The sequence below is a fragment of the Lagenorhynchus albirostris genome, chromosome 20, assembly GCF_949774975.1.
Source record: "Lagenorhynchus albirostris chromosome 20, mLagAlb1.1, whole genome shotgun sequence".
NCBI lineage: Eukaryota > Metazoa > Chordata > Mammalia > Artiodactyla > Delphinidae > Lagenorhynchus > Lagenorhynchus albirostris.
This window is the reverse complement of record NC_083114.1, coordinates 58,137,174-58,153,017: the sequence shown is the minus strand read 5'-3', so window position 1 is coordinate 58,153,017 and position 15,844 is coordinate 58,137,174. Positions and strand designations below refer to the sequence as shown.

Sequence of the window (15,844 nt, the reverse complement as noted above, 5' to 3'; positions counted from 1 at the left end):
AGGTCACAAGAGCCTCTGTCCACAGCTGGCAAAAGCAAGCATCCGTTCGTTCATTTATGCACCGGCCGCACAGGGCCAAGGCCAAGCACGAGGATGATGCGCTGGGTCTCCGGGAGGGGACCGTGGGGCGAGTTACAGAAAACGTGGATCTGCTTCCTAGCGCTCTTAGGCTGGAGGAGAGTCAGGCGGTACTCAGCAAAGATCAAGAGCAGAGGAAACGGGGCCAGGAGGGCCCGGAGGGGGCGGGACGCGACCGAGGAGGCCCTGGCTCGGGCCCTGCTGCCCTCGGGCCGCTGCACAGCGGTGCCGCCGCTGGAGAAGGGCCGTGGGGACGCTCACCCCCTGGCGTTGTCGAGGTGAATCAGGAACCCGTCGTCCCCAAATTTGGTGAACGTCTCGTAGTGGTGCCGGTCCATGTTTCCTGTGGAGGAGGGGAGGCGTGGGCGCGGGCTCCCGCCCTGTGAGACCCCGCGGGGCTCGGAGGCCTGCGGGCTGCTCAGAGGCCGGAGTCGGAACCCGGGCCGCCAGCTGTTGCGCCCCCAGGTGGCCGGTGGAATCGCGGAGGGGGCAGGAGGGAGCCAGGCGTGCGGGCAGAGCCGGTGTGAGGGGCTGTCCCGTCGGGGGCTTTTCCCACCCGCGCCGGCGCCCCTGCGCTGCGCAGGCGCGGCTCCGGGCCGCCTCCCAGGGCGCACAGCGGCCTTGCTGCCGAGCCTTCCGTTCCCTGGGCCGCGCCGCTGCGCCCGCTGTGCGCCTCCCCGCAGCCCCGTCGCAGGAGCCCCGTCCGCTCACTCCTGTCCCCGGGGCCTCTACCACTTGGAGCCCGTGGATGGCGCGAGGTTATGGAGGCCGGGTGGCCCAGGCCGCAGGGTCCCCGCCCGGCCGGGCCCCGCGGGCAGCACCCACCCGTCAGGAAGTCGAAGATGGCCATGTCGATGATGTTGAGGAGGCGGCCGCTGCTGCTGTGCGGGTAGACCTGCTTCACCGTGTCGCAGTAAAGAGGGTTGACTTCCCACCTGAGGGGAGAACAGGGCCTGGGCTGCAGAAGCCCGGACGGCAAGGTGTCCGACCCGCATCCATGCCCCCCGGTCCTGCCCGGGCCGCCGGCAGCAGGCGCCCCCACCAGGACCTGGGCAAGGACCCGCGGGACCGGCAGACGCCCTGGGCGAGAAGGGGTGGGGCCCTTTCTCCGCGCGTTTCCGAGCATCGCCTGGCTGGGCGCCGTACTGCCCGTGTGCCGCGAGGGCACCCGCTCCCTCTGCGGCCCCTCGCCCAGCCTCTCGGGCGCTTGCCCTCCGGTCTCCCGAGCCGCTCGCAGCCCCCCTGCCAGCCATCCTCTGCCATTTCTCTGCCACATGGGCTCCTCCGCCTAGAACGCCCCCAGGTCCCTTTTCGTCTGAGGGGGGGGTCTTCCTCAGCCTTCACGAGTCCCTAAGGATCTGTCACGTCCCCCAGAAATTCTGGCCCGGTTACTCCTCTTCCCACCACGGTTGGGGTGGCTGGATCGACGAGCCCATTCATTCAGTCACCTCGTATTAACTGAGGACCTGCCCTGTGCCCGGGAGTGTGCCACGCCCTGGGGAACAACCGTGAGGTCCCGGCTTCACGGCGTGGACTCAGCAAACCCGGCCCCTCCCGCGGCCTCCCCGTGGGCATCTCTGCGGGACAGCAGGTGGGCACTGCGTTCTCACAGCCTGGCTACCGTCTGCCGCCCCGCTGGACCGCAGAGCTTCTTGAAGGGACAGCCCAGGTCTGTCCTGTCTCCCCCAGCATCCAGTGCTGGGTACGCAGTGGGCTCTTTATAACCAAACGCATGAACGAAAGGGACAGAACGGACACCAGGATCCACGTGAGACGAGGCAGAGGAGGACTGAGGCAGCGTCAGGGCTCCCCAAGCCGGGCGAGCGAGTTCTTGGTCCAGGGGCCACTCACTCCTCTTTGCCCGCCAGCGAGTAGGAGCGGATCCAGGGGCTGGGGACGGACAGCCGGGGGGCCAAGTTGAGGGACGGCAGGAATGCGGACAGGGAGCCCTCCAGCAGGTGCGGGTTGCCGCATACGGCATACTCCGTCTTGCACAGGTACGGGCACTTGGCGAAGAAACACACGTTGCTGGCTAGAGGCGGAGAAGGAGAGCGGTAAGCGGAGGACGCACGCCGTCCTCCTGCCCCACGAAATCCATGAGGAGGGAAGGGAAACCCTGAACCCGCGGCTCGGGGGGGAGAAGGCCGGGGAAGAAGAAAACAGCGCCTTTTCCCGATGCAGGGGCTTGTGGATGCTCTTAAACTGAGCATCCTGGGGACCAGCTCTCAAACGTCCGAGTAGAGACGGTGTGGGACCAGCCTTGCTGCATCGCGCCCACGCGACCAACCCGGCCTTTGTTCAGATGGGTGGCATCGGATTCGGGGGCGGCCGGCATCAGAGTTCAGGGCCCAGGCTGGTGAGCATCTCACGTCCAGCCGTCTCCCATCCCCAGGTCACCTTGTGTGACGCCCAGGTGGCCCGGGGTGCGAGTGTCTGATGGCAGCATGTAGCCACCTGATAGGGGATGGGGCCACCAGCAGGAGGTCAGACCACACTGGCCAACCACATTCTTAGACCCAGAGTGTTGCTTTGTCCAGAAGCCTACCTGGAGAGATAAAGAAAACACTCTGCAGGATCTCATTCTTGGTGACCTCCAGGATTTCCTTGGTGACATTGACTAGCCTCCCTACGGTCGGTGGTACCCGTCGGAAGTCCAGAATCCTGAAAGAGGGGGAGCCCAGTTCACATCTGGGGGATGATCGCCCATTAGAAACGGACCTGCTGCGAATTCCCGGGCGGTCCAGTGGTTAGGACTCCGCGCTTCCACCGCAGAGGGCACAGGTTCGATCCCTGGTCAGGGAACTAAGATCCTGCCTGCAAGCCACGCGGCAGGATCCAAAAAAGAAAAGCAAAAAAAAGAAACGGACCGGCCTTCTGACCACACCCAGCCGAGGGCGGGGCTCTCCGCAGTGCAGAGCCGACCGTGCCGAGGCTAGCCTGCATCTAAGGGGCTGGGAGAAGGGGTGGGAAAGGAATCCTTATCCCAGGAGGCCTCCCGGGCAAAGCTTCCACCCTCCAAGCTGTGTCCTAGCTCAGTGCTTCTCACGCTCCAGTGTGCACATGAGTCACCCGCGATCTTGTTCAGATGCGGCTCTGAGTCAGTGGGTCCAGGGTGAGGCTGAGAGTCTGCATTTCTGAAGAGCTCCCAGGGGTTGGCCAGGCTGCTGGTCCCCAGACCACACCTCGAGGAGCAACGACAGGCAAACAGAGGGAGCTAGGAAACTGAGGAAGGTGCTCTCACCTTTTAATATCGTAACCTTGAGACCCTTTGGGGAAATGGCCGTGGGCACATTCTCGCCACTTTCAGGACAGGAAACTAGAGCCAGATCACAATGTCAGGTTCAGGTGTAGCTTGGGCAGTCTGGCAGGGTTAGTTTTCTTACTAAGTGACTCTTTTCATTACATTAAAAGGCCTTGTGGGGCTTCCCTGGTGGTGCAGTGGTGAAGAATCCGCCTGCCAATGCAGGGGACACCGGTTCGAACCCTGCTCTGGGAAGGTCCCACATGCTGCGGAGGAACTAAGCCCGTGCACAACTTCTGAGCCTGCATGCCTTAGAGCCCGTGAGCTGCAACTGCTGAGCCTGTGAGCCGCGACTACTGAGCCCGTGTGCCACAACTACTGAGCCTGCGCTCCAGAGCGCATGAGCCACAACTACTGAAGCCCGCGCGCCTAGAGCCCGTGCTCCGCAACAAGAGAAGCCACCGCATTGAGAGGCCCCCGCTCGCTGCAACTAGAGAAAGCCCGTGCACAGCAACAAAGACCCAACACAGCCAAAAATAAAATAAATAAGTAACAAAAAGGCCTTGTGATTTTCGATCCATGGGGTTGGATGGGTCATGTTGGGTTTGAAGGTGTTGGGACCCACGAAGAAGATGAAGTACCAGGAAGAAGTGGGGGCGGGCCGGGTCTCCCTGGGGCGCCCTCTGGGGATTGGCCTCTGCAGTCAGCACCGCCTCCCTGGGGCCAGACTCTACCTGTCCAGATGGAAAGCTGCAATCTCAGCGTTGTGTCTCTGAAAATCAATGAAGTAGAAGAAGTCCTCGGGCGTCTCTTCATCTCGCAGCTGTCTGGAAGGAAGGAATCACGCCCTGGACTCAGACCTCAGCTGGGAGCCTGAGAAAAGAGCTGATACACGTGACCAGATGGAAAGGAAGACACGCTTTTATGCTTTTCAGGGATGCACAGATGATGGGACAGCACATCAGGAACAGCCCGTGGCTCCCTCGGCTGGAGAGACCGGCAGGCGGGAGGAGCGAAGCTTCTTGCAAGATGCGGACCATCCTGGAGGCCCCCGGGTGCCAAGCCTCCTTCTCGAGCAGCTCTGGTGACGGCCGCTGATTCTCTGAAAAGCCCAGTGGTTGGAGGGAAGAAATCCATTCTTCCGCAGATACACAGAAGACAGGGCACTGGCTAACACACCAGAGGTTGTGTACACCCGGGGGCCAAGGACTAAGAGAGGTGGGGTACGAGACAGAACTTTATAAAAGGAAAAGTGCCCTACAGGTGCGATTTAGCATGACTGACCCGGAAGAGCGAAAAGTTCCGGGTCTGTGAATCGACCGTCTACTCGGAGGCATCTCACCTGGGTCGTGAGAGCGGGTCCTGCCAGAGATTGAAGGGAGGCTAATGCAGAGGATACGTACGTATGTACATTAAAGAATCCCTACTAGATTCCTGAAAAGCACCATCCTGCCTGGTCATGAAGGGCCGGCTGGGTAGGTATGTTTAGGTGCCTCCCAGTAGTATGAAGGGCATCCCGGCTGCTGCCCCAGGTTGACTGGCCCCAGTGCTGATGATAATCCTTGGAAGAAGGATGATCTTCAAGTAATTTTATAATCCACCGTGCGGGGCTGCACGAGGGCTGTGAAAGCAATGCAAATGTAAATCAGCGCAATGTTGTGTAACGAGCTGTAAGTACGCGGCGCCCGCAATGGAAACAGTGATGGGCGCTTCGTCCCAAACACCAGCCAGTCCTGGAAGCCACGGCAAGGGGCTGCCCAGAGTGGGCACTCTCCTTTAGAAGGTGCAGCCGCACTTAGAGTACGGCCCAGGCCTGACCCAGGGCTGCTTACAGTATCGCCGAATGTCCAGGTCAGCAAGGACTGTCCATGTGTCCTCAGCTCGTTTTCGTTCCTGAATTCTGTATGTAAGAATACACAGTCTGGGAATTCCCTGGCGGTCCAGGGTTTAGGACCCGGCACTTTCACTGCTGTGACCCATGGGTTTAACCCCTGGCCAGGAAAAAAAAAAAAAAAGGTAAAGAAAAAATAAAAATTAAAAAAAAGAGAGAATACACAATCTCTGGGATGCCCTTTAGAATTTTCTAAACCATCTTTTCTTCATTTTTGTATGGCATGTTTAGGCATGATTTTAAATTTGAAAATCATTTCTCCTTTACGTCGGTACTTCCCAAAGCTTGAGACGCACAGATGTATTTCCCATTGCATCTATTGAATTATATCACATTAAAAATATAAGCTTTGTGGTCAGAATTTGTATTACCCAAAGATAAATTTCTACTTTCCTTTTTTAAAAAGGGACAAATGCTGTTTACTTTACATTACTTGTAGGAAAAAAATGCATGCTTTTCCAAGAAATACATTTTAAAATGATACTTTGGCTTGGGACTAAATTTTAGAAAATGCAGATTAAAGTTTGTGTTATGGCGTGAGCGTAGATCAAATGGCTTTTGTGACCTAATGTTGGAAGCTTTGGCATTATACTCAGGGAAACAGCTGGTTCAGTTGAGCGCTTTTTGCGTTTTGTTCGTAATTGACAAGGCAGAGAAGAGATTTCAGGCTGTTATTTCATGGGCTTTCTTGCAAATAAAACACTACAAGTGTGAGTAGTTTTTTCTCCCCCAAATAGAGCTCATCCACTCTCTATTAGCTTCCAGTTTTTAAAATTACAGACATCTTCACGTGCCACATATGAATTTTGCTCAGAGAACGCAATTCGTGGATCTGGCGATAAATGGTGAATTCGCAGATTTATCCTTATTTTGACGCTTCTCTTGAACATCTCGTGTTTCTACATCAGTGTTCCTTCTGCTTCCTCTAACTGATGCTCAGTTAGGACTCTACATTAAACATGCATGACTAACCATAACGATCATTTAAAGCTCTCCAATGGCCCAAACACGTCGGTGGCTCTGTGTCCAGCTGACTGGCACCCAGGAATCTTGTGCTTGCCTCTGGACCTGGGCTGATGGCCCTGTGTGCGCAAAGCTGTCACTCTCTTTTAAAAGGAACACAGTTCTTTTTAGTACTTTATAGGCTTGAATATAAGATGAGACCCCCCTCCCCAAACTGTCCCTCAGAAAAGGGAGTCTTAACGTATTCAAGGGCTCCCTCTCAATTTCTTTATTTTGTTTGGGACAGATTCATTCAGCTGAGATGCTGCTTTTATTACCTGACTGAACTGGTTAAAACAGGCTGCTGGTGGTGACAGGGTCAGAATTTAACATGGATTTAACATTGTCCCCAAACTCGACTCCAGCGATGCTGAGGACCAATGTCAAAAATTTTGGACAAGTGACATGTGAGACTGGGTGGGGGGGAAGCAATATTTCCAAATCTCTGTATTGTTTTATATGATGAGATTTTTTTTCATCGGTAAATTAAATACAGGCAGACATTCCCTCGTTTCATGTACATCGTTATATATTTATTTATTTATTTTGTAGTACTCCGTTTCTTTTCTTTTCCTTTTTTTTTTTTTTGGCTGTACGCGGGCCTCTCACTGTTGTGGCCTTTCCCGTTGCGGAGCACAGGCTCCAGACGTGCAGGCTCAGCGGCCATGGCTCACGGGCCCAGCCGCTCCGCGGCATGTGGGATCTTCCCGGACCGGGGCATGAACCCGTGTCCCCTGCATCGGCAGGCGGACTCCCAACCCCTGCGCCACCAGGGAAGCCCTGTTTCTTTTCTTTTTTGAATTTTATTTCTTTTTAATGCAGTAGGTTCTTACTAGTTATGTTATACATATTAGTGTATATATGTCAATCCCAATCTCCCAATACATCGTTATTTATTTAAATTGACCAAACAACTAGATTTTTGGATTTTCACATGGAAAAATGGAGGGTCTCCCTGTGTGGCAGTGGTTTTCAAGGCTGTCCTTGCCTTGGGATTAGAGGGGGCCCCCAGACCAATCCTATTGGACCCCCTGAGGGTGGGATGCAGGCATCAGGGTTTTTCAAGGCTTCCCAGGTGATTCGACGCGCAGCTGATGTATTATAAAGCTCTCCTTAGTACTTTATATGCCTACGTATGTAAGTGCTTAGTGCTTTATAAGGGCTTTTGCTAGGGCAGCGCAGGGATCAGAGCTAAGGCTTTTTATTTAGTGCTCATTCGACCATCAGACCCACCTACAGGGCCTTCAGTATGCCTCTCCGTTGACGGAAGTTTTGGAATCTAAGTCAGCCGAATGGGATTCCACCGGAAGACCGCGCCTTCTGGCAGAAAGCAGGACTTGGGTAATGAGACCCCTCCTGGGCCATTTTCTCTTGGGTGTGTCGTGTCCAGGGGACCATTCCTGACTCAGGAATCTCAAACCTCTGCTGCAGACCCTTTGGGGGCCAGGAGCCCATACGCACACCAAGCTCTGTCCGTAGACTGAATACCTATTATTTTGCCCACACAGACACACTACAAAATTTTAAAGGCAAGTATTTGCTGTTGTTACAAATAAAATAGAAATTAATTTAAAAGTGTGATTGGCTGTCGAGAACAAACGTATGGACACCAAGGGGGGAAAGCGGGGAGGGGAGTGATGGTGGTGGGATGAACTGGGAGATTGGGATTGACATGTATACACTAATATGTATAAAATAGATAACTAATAAGAACCTGCTGTATAAAAAATAAATACATAAAATTAAAAAAAAAGTGTGATTGGCTTCAGGGTAGCCTTTCTTCATGGTCTAGTTTTTCAATCAAAACAAGTATTGTTATGTAGAGATCTCTAACTCTTTTGAGGGTCCTAGCCCTGGAAAAAAGCGAGGCTCATTTCTGGAGGTAGAGTGTGAATTTGGCAGTCCAGCTGCCTGGTTTGAATCCTGCTTCCACTGCTTGCAGCTGGGAGGTTGGGGCGAGCTGGCCTCTCCCGGCCTCAGTGTTTTCATCCATAAAGTGGACATTGTAACAGTCCCCGACTAATAAGATGGTGGATGGTCCAAAGGCACGATGCATGTCAAGTGTGTAGCAGAAATACCAGCAAAGACCCAGCTCTCACTATTTTGAATCATTATCACCAAAACAGTCGTCTGCTTGTGCAGATGGCCCCAAAGAGAGTCTATAAATGCTTGGCTTAAAGATTTTAGACCACTTTTATTCATTTTTGGTCAGAACTCCCCCAGGGCTGCCGCAGCTATGCATACGGAGGTGAGGAGAGCAGTCACTTACCTCATAGGTTTGAACATGGCCTTCCCGAAGTCCGAGAACCTCAGAACCAGTTTGAGGTGGACCCCACTGGGTTTCACGACTGTTTGGGGAGAAGGGGGAGTTAACGATGCTTCTGGGCCCAAGGTCCGGGCTGTGATCATTTCCTCATTCAATAAACCCAGCCCATTTCTTCTCTTCGCCCTTCTTACTTGAGACCCTAAAGAGTGGGTTTTGCTCACAAGAGCCTGCAGGGTACAGTCCAGCGGGTCAGGCCATGGAGAGTGTGTCCAGCGACTCAAGATAAAACTTTCTCTGCTGTTACAGGGAAAGGGCAAAACAGTGCAGGTTTCCCCAGAGGGACACTCGCTGAAAACTCCGAAGGATGTTTTCCTAAGAAGAGCTGACCCCTTCCTCTTCGCTTCAGCTGTGCCTTAGAGACTCTGACTATGCCACCTGTTACATGGCATTAGACTTGGTTATTGATATCTCTTCGTATGTAAGACTGGACACCTGGGCTGTGATGGGGCTTGGTGACACCTGAGGTGCACGTGCATGGTCCTGCCAGTGGGTACCGCCTCCTGTTGTGTGTCCTGGGCACCTCACTCGCCTGCCCCTGCCCTGCCGTCAGCCCCGCGAGGGGCGGGATAATGCCTCCCTCACCTTTGCCTTCTAAAAAATGGCAAATGGCAGGGGCGAAACTAAAGAAAACGGAAGCCCCAGGCCCTACAAACTTGTGTCTTTAACAAGTCGTGACCCACGGAAATTTCTGACGTGTGTGCTCAGTTCATCGAGGTCACTGGAGGGGGCTCCTCGTGGCCGGCAGTGACTGGTGGGATCTCAGTGTTCAGGCACACCTGTACCCAAGTCACAGCGCCCTGGCAGGGACAGTGCTGTATCTCACGCCTATCTTTTTGATTCTACTCATCATTTACCCCAGGGCATCTCAACCTTGGCTGCATGAGGATCACCTGGAGTGTTTTTATATAAATGCTGGTGCCTGGGCTTCCCCCTGGCAATCGAATCAAAACCCCTGGGGTGGGGACCAAGATGCAGCAATTTTTAAAGCTCCCTGGGTGACTACTCTGCCGCCGGGTTGAGAACCACCGTCCTGCACCATTGCTTCTTAAATCTGAAAATGTACTCTAGTCCCCTGAGGATTTTGTGAAAATCCAGATTCTGACTCAGAAAATCAGGGCGGGGACTGAGATTCTGCGTTTCTGGCAAGCTCCTGAATGGTACGAAAGATGCTGGGCCAAGGACCACCTGCCGCCCAGCAGGGTCCTACCCAAGAGCTCCTCTGAAATGCCTTTTCTTTTGTGCGGGAAGGTGGGGAGAAATGTAGGTTCTCAGAGATGAGGCAGAGGGACCCATGCTCCTCAGCTGCTGACGGAGCCCCACGAAGTGGGCAGCGGGACCTTCACGTTGCTGCCGGGTACTGGGCTCCACAGGGCAGTGAGGGGATGGAGGGGGATGGAGGGGGGCAGGGCGGGGCCACGGCGGGGGCGGGGCCAGGGTCCGGGTGTGGGGCGGGGCTGGGGATGAGGCGCGGCCAGGGCCCGGGGGCGTGGCCGGGGTGGGGCGGGGCCGGGGATGGGGCGCGGCGGGCCGGGGGCGGGGCCGGGCCACTTACTCTGGGTGCAGTCGCAGGCTCCAAGCAAGGCTTTCTCGTCCTGACTGTAGTCTGCGAAGGAGGGGCAGGGCGCTGAGATCCCTCGACTCTGGTTCAGACACCAGAGGGGGAGCCTGGAAGGCAGCCTGGGGCCCTTGCGCATTCAATAGGGGACCTCCCCGATCCCCATTTGGGGCCGCAGCCTCCCAGCCTGCTCCATCCAGGCCCCATGCTCTCTAGCCCTTCCGTGGACGCTCCAGCAACAGCTGGTGGGGAAACGGGTGCTGGCTGGTGTCTGCAAATCCCTCAGTGTGTCCCTTAGGCTGGCGTAGTGCTCGAGGCCTCAGGCAGCAGGCCGCCACTGGGTCCTCGGCCAGGTCACTTTTAAACTCTCCGAGCCTCAGTTTTCCCATCTGTAAAGCAGCGGTGATAATGTCTACATCATGAGCTCACTGTGTAAGAGAGTCGCCAGATTCGAAAGGAGCAGTGGATCAGTAGCGGCCATCACCTTTCCGTAAGCTACGGACACCTCCTGTGCGTCCCGTATGGGGTTGTGAGATCACGGTTGTAAGGTCTCTTTCAAAGGGAAAAAGGTCACTGTCTGTGTTTTTCTGCTTCTTTCTCTCTTGGGTGTCAGAACCAACCCTTTACTACTTCACCCTGGAGCCTGGCCTGGTTGGGTTACCCAGCCTCTCTGGGAGAGAGAGTCAGTCCATCCCGCCTGGTCCTGTGACCCTCACCAGCGCTGATGGTGGGAAGGTGCCTCATGTCGTGGAGAAGTTTGCTGACGACGGGACTGGACCGGGAGTACAGGCCGTGGCGGCTGATCCCCAGGTGGAACTGGATCCAGCTGGTCTCCAGGTGGAGCTGCAGTGGGGGATCCAGGGAAGTGAGATTCAGCTGCTCTTTGTATATCCTGTGTCGCCTGAAAGAGCCGGAAGAGTTTTTCTTCAACTACGGGAACAAGAGAGCAAAGACCTGCCGAAGCGCCTTGTCTGGACTCTCCGTCCTTCATTCATCTGGTACCTGATACGTATGAGGCTTGGGCTGTGCTTAGGGTCCCACGGGGGACAAAGCAGCCACGGGGCTTCCTGCCCTCAGAGAGTTTACAATCCAGGGAGCGAAACAGGCAAACAGTTACACAGGGCCACACACACATCCACAAATACCTAACCACAGACCATGACAGATACTGTGAAGGAAAAGCGCAGAAGGTTAAGAGTCAAATTAGGGGCCTTGTATAATCTGGGACCTCAGGGCGTGATCCTGGGCCGCTTCCGGCACTTTCCCATGAAAAAGTCTGTATTTTATATTCCCAATATTTCCTGACCTTAGGAGTCAGGAGGTAGGAGAGAGAAGGTAATTGATGAGAATGAAAAGAATGAGGGTCAGGATTGTTAAGGAGATTAATCAATACGTCCTATGAGAAAAGAAGAATTAATTAGCCATGTACTGTTGGTCCTGCTTAGGAAACTTTCCTGCCAGGATAAAAAGAAAAAGCTGGGGCTTCCCTGGTGGCGCAGTGGTTGAGAGTCCGCCTGCCGATGCAGGGGACGCGGGTTCGTGCCCCGGTCCGGGAAGATCCCACGTGCCGCGGAGCGGCTGGGCCCGTGAGCCATGGCCGCTGAGCCCTGCGCGTCCGGAGCCTGTGCTCCGCAACGGCAGAGGCCACAACGGTGAGAGGCCCGCGTACCGCAAAAAAAAAGAAAAAGCTGAAAAACAATGCCACTGCCACGCAGAGGCTCAGAGCCCAGTCTGGGAGACAAGCGGTACGTCTATGAAATCATCAGAGCAGAATATAAGGCAGTTGTAATCAACTGCTGGACATGTGTTCAGACAAAAATGCCGTAACATTTTGGGGAAGGGAAAGACGATTATATGGAGAAGTAGTCAGAGGAAGACTCCGATGGGAGAAAGTGGGCTTCAGCTGGATCCACATGGGTGGTGTTTGGTTGAAGGGGAGATGTGGGGTGTGCTCCTGGATTGGGGACAACGTGGACATGACGAGAGGCAGGCGAGGGACAGGTAGAGCTGAGGATTAGAGAGGAAGGATGGATGAAATAGATGGCTGAGTGAAAAGATGGAGGTCATCTGACTGGAAAGCAAGGCAAGTCGGCACATGTCATCTGACGAGGTGAAGCTGACCGGGACGGGCTAAGTGGGATTATGGGGCAGGGTTTGCAAGTCCCTATACATCCGTATTTATCAAACCGTGATACCTTACCTCTGAGGTCTGTGATGGGGTCCATAACAAAACAAACACGGCCCATATTCTTGGCGTGTCAAATGTTCTCACTGGTAAATAGTTTCAAAAATTACTTTTATATTAAAATAAATATAGACACGTTATGGGGAGGGAAATGAAACAATCAGTTTTAATAAAAAACAGTAAATTTCCAAGAAAATTTCACTTGGTCACCTCAGACTTTACCGCCAAGAGTCCAGACCCTCAGGAGGGAATGGAGTTTTGTTTTGTGTTTTTTGTTCTGCACTCACCTCGCCCTGTGTGAACACAGTCAGATAATAACACCGTCCTGGGTGAGAGTCATTTGTCTTGAGGAAGAGGCTCAGGTTTATAAACTGATGCGGAAGGATGGCTGTCTGGCAGCTCTTGGTCCTAGCCTTCTTGGTACCTGCTCCAGGGTCCTGGTGGCCTCTGGGTGCCCCTACTTTTGGAGACCTTCGCCTTTTATCATGTCACACATATTAAAATCCACCCCTCCTTCAATATTTGTTGCTATCCCTTTTGAAAATTTTCTTTTATCATTCTGAATCTGTTAAGAATAAAGTATCAAAATAAACAACAACAAAGAATATATTATCTAGTAGTATAATCAAGTCAACACTGGCTCGTTGTTCTGTGGACATTTAATTATATATTAATTCATTTTGTTTTGGAGTTTTTTTGTTTTTCCATTTCTGAGCCAATCCATTTTCTTTGTTCAGGCCTCAGAGCATCGTCAAAGCTTTTGTATGTCTCAGGCACCGTGTCCACATTGTAAATGGATGAAGATCCCTGACCTACTGTCTCTGTCAGCTCAGGCTGCACAAACAAAATTCCACAGGCTGGTGGTTCAAACAACAGGAATTTATTCTCTCACAGGTCTGGAGGCTCAAGTCAAGATCAAGGTGTTGCCAGGTTTGGTTTTTCCTGCAGCCTCTCTCCTTAGCTTGCAGACGGCCACCTTCTTTCTTGTTGTCTCCTGCCACGGTCTCCTCTCTTGAGGACACATCTCCGGTGTCTCCTCCTTTTCTTATAAGGACACGGGTCCTATTGGATTAGGGCCCCACCCTGTTGCTCTTTCTTCCAGACTCTTACTGCCACGATCCTTCCTAGAGAAACAGCTCCATTGGCTCGATCAGATGAGTCCTCCTGGGACGACCCTTTCTTCCTCTCTTTCAATCTGTCACTTTGTATTTTCTATCATTCAAGCCATAACTCTGAAAATAGCCAACCGGAAAGAAAGATCTGGTGCAGGTGAGTTCCAGACTGTGACACAACATTATGGTTGAGGACAAGGACGCGCAAGCCAGGCGGAGGAGACTCAAAAGGAAGGCTTGGACCAAAGAAGCCAAGTCTGTCGGATAACGAGCTCGGGCTTGGAAGGGATCGGAAAGACCCTTGAACCCAACGTGTTATTCCATTTACCACATTCCTATCCAGGAGTTGCCTATTTTGTACTGGATCAGCTCCAGTGAAGCAGATGCAGCTACTCTGCATCCAGAGTAGCCCAGTCCATCAGGCCAGCTCTATTAGGAAGCATTTTCCAATTCCGGGCCAAAGTCTTTCTAGAGCTTCCATCAAGGAGTCCTGGCTCTATCCCCTGGATTTATGCAGAACAAATCCCTTCCTTACATTGTAGCCTTGTAAATATTTGAAGATGGATGTCACGTGACCTCAGTTCCCATCTTCAGGTTGAGTTTCTGCATTCCCTTCACCACCTTCCCAGGCCACGGTGTGATCCATTTGTGATTTTGGTTATGTGGGTCTGTTTCCCTCTTCTTTCTTTCTTTTTTTTCTTTTTAAAAATATTTATTTATTTGGCTGCATCGGGTCTTCCTTTCGGCACTCGGGATCTTTCGTTGCGGCACGTGGGCTTCTCTCTAGTTGTGACACGTGGGCTCTGGAGCACACGGGCTCAGCAGTTGCAGCGTGTGGGCTTAGTTGCCCCGCGGCATGTGGGATCTTAGTTCCCTGACCAGGGATCGAACCTGCGTCCCCTGCACTGGAAGGCAGATTCTTAACCCCTGGACCACCAGGGAAGTCCCACTTCCCTCTTATTTCTGGCACCCAGAATGAAATGCAAGAGCCCAACATGGATTGTCCAGTGCAGAGCAGAAGAGGATAATTACCACCCCCATTCAAGATGTTTTCTTCCTATTAAGGGAGTCAAATAATGAATAAATGTGGAGAAACCACATCACAGGTCTCTGAGAAAATAGAGATGTTGTGGTTGGCAGAATTCTAGAACGGGCCTTCAAGGTTCCACGCCCTCATCGCTAGAACCTGTGAACATGATGACCTGTCACTCCCAGGATTATTCTATGTTGTGGCACAGTTGACCGGGGGTGAGGAGATGAACCAGCAGGGCCTAATGTAGTTACATGACTCTTGAAAGCAGAGAGTTTTCTCTGGCTGGTAGCAGAAGGAACCGAAATGTCTGTCGAGGGATGAATGGATAAAGAAAATGTGGTATATACACACAACGGAAGATCACTCAGCTTTACAAAAGAAGGAAATCCTGCCTTTTGCAACAATATCAGTGCACCTGGAGGACATTAAGTCGAGTGAAATAAGCCAGACACAGCAAGACAGACACTGAGTGATCTCACTTCTATGTGGACTCTGAAAAAGTCAAATTTAATAGCAGCAGAGAGAACAGTGGTTTCCAGGGGCTGGAGGGAGGGGGAAGTGGGGGGAGAGTGGTCAAAGGGTGCAAAGTTTCAGCTGTGCAGGATGAATAACCCCTGGGGATCTAATATACAACATGGCGACTCTAGTTAATCACACTGTACTGTATGCTTAAAATTTACTAGAAGCGTAGGAGATCTTTGTTCTCCAAAAGGAGGGGAGAAAAGATGGCTGGGACGTCCCCCCAGGACAGCAAGCTCTGGGCAGGCAGCCTTCCAGCTGTGGGTGGAGGGGGGGCTCGAACCATTGGTGTAATTATCCGAAGTGTCTCCTGTTAAACTGCTTCAGTCCTAGCAGTTTACTAGGTCTGCAGGCCACCGGCCAGCTTTTCCTTACTTTATGCACATTTATTTTTATTTTAAAAGAGAGCCGGGCCAGGCTCTAGTTCCCAAGGCTACTTTGAGGCTTAAACTCTGGGACTGCTCGACTCTCTTGGGAGTCTGGTGGAAAGGCTGCAAAATCCTGAGCGGAGTTAGTCACCCTGAGCTAGAGCAGCAGAAAGAGAAACAATGATTCTGGGATTTGGAGCAGGGCTGGGGAAGAGGTGGGGTTTTCTTAAGCGGAGCTGCAAGCTGATGGGTTCCAGCTACAGCAACAGTCCAACAGCCGGGGCTCCAGGCTCCAAATAGAAAAACAAATGCGGCAAATTGAGTGTAACTTCCTCAGGAGGACAAATCGCTCTTTAAAACGTTCGTATTTACTGTTGGGTGGGGATGCATAGCTCTCTGGTTAGCGATTCTGCCCTTCCCAGGGCCAGTGTCACAGCCTGGGCGGGGGCGGTGGGGGGGAGCACAAAGAAAGGGCATCACGGGATCCTTCACACTGGGTTTTTTTGTTTGCTTTGGGTTTTTTGTCTGTTTGTT

General features: G+C 52.9%; 1 protein-coding gene and 1 long non-coding RNA gene across 4 annotated transcripts in view; one reads left to right on the top strand and one right to left on the bottom strand.

Annotated features, from left to right (window-relative positions):
• FAM20A (FAM20A golgi associated secretory pathway pseudokinase) overlaps positions 1-15,844 on the bottom strand; it is a 44,115-nt gene that overhangs the window by 2,045 nt on the left and 26,226 nt on the right. Inside the window, exons 2-9 of one of the 2 annotated variants that reach the window (XM_060134400.1) lie at positions 10,810-10,994; positions 10,091-10,141; positions 8,482-8,560; positions 4,054-4,146; positions 2,624-2,739; positions 1,930-2,110; positions 904-1,013; positions 340-421 (exon numbers count right to left, since the gene is read on the bottom strand). In XM_060134400.1, the coding sequence (XP_059990383.1) occupies positions 340-421; positions 904-1,013; positions 1,930-2,110; positions 2,624-2,739; positions 4,054-4,146; positions 8,482-8,560; positions 10,091-10,141; positions 10,810-10,994 (897 nt within the window). The other variant, XM_060134399.1, reaches the window with a different exon arrangement.
• Positions 654-3,876, top strand: LOC132511303 (uncharacterized). 2 transcript variants are annotated; one of them, XR_009537579.1, is made up of 4 exons: positions 654-1,747; positions 2,076-2,132; positions 2,676-2,859; positions 3,490-3,876. It is a non-coding gene; the product is annotated as an uncharacterized LOC132511303 (long non-coding RNA). The 2 variants fall into 2 exon arrangements; XR_009537578.1 differs by having other exon boundaries at positions 657-1,669.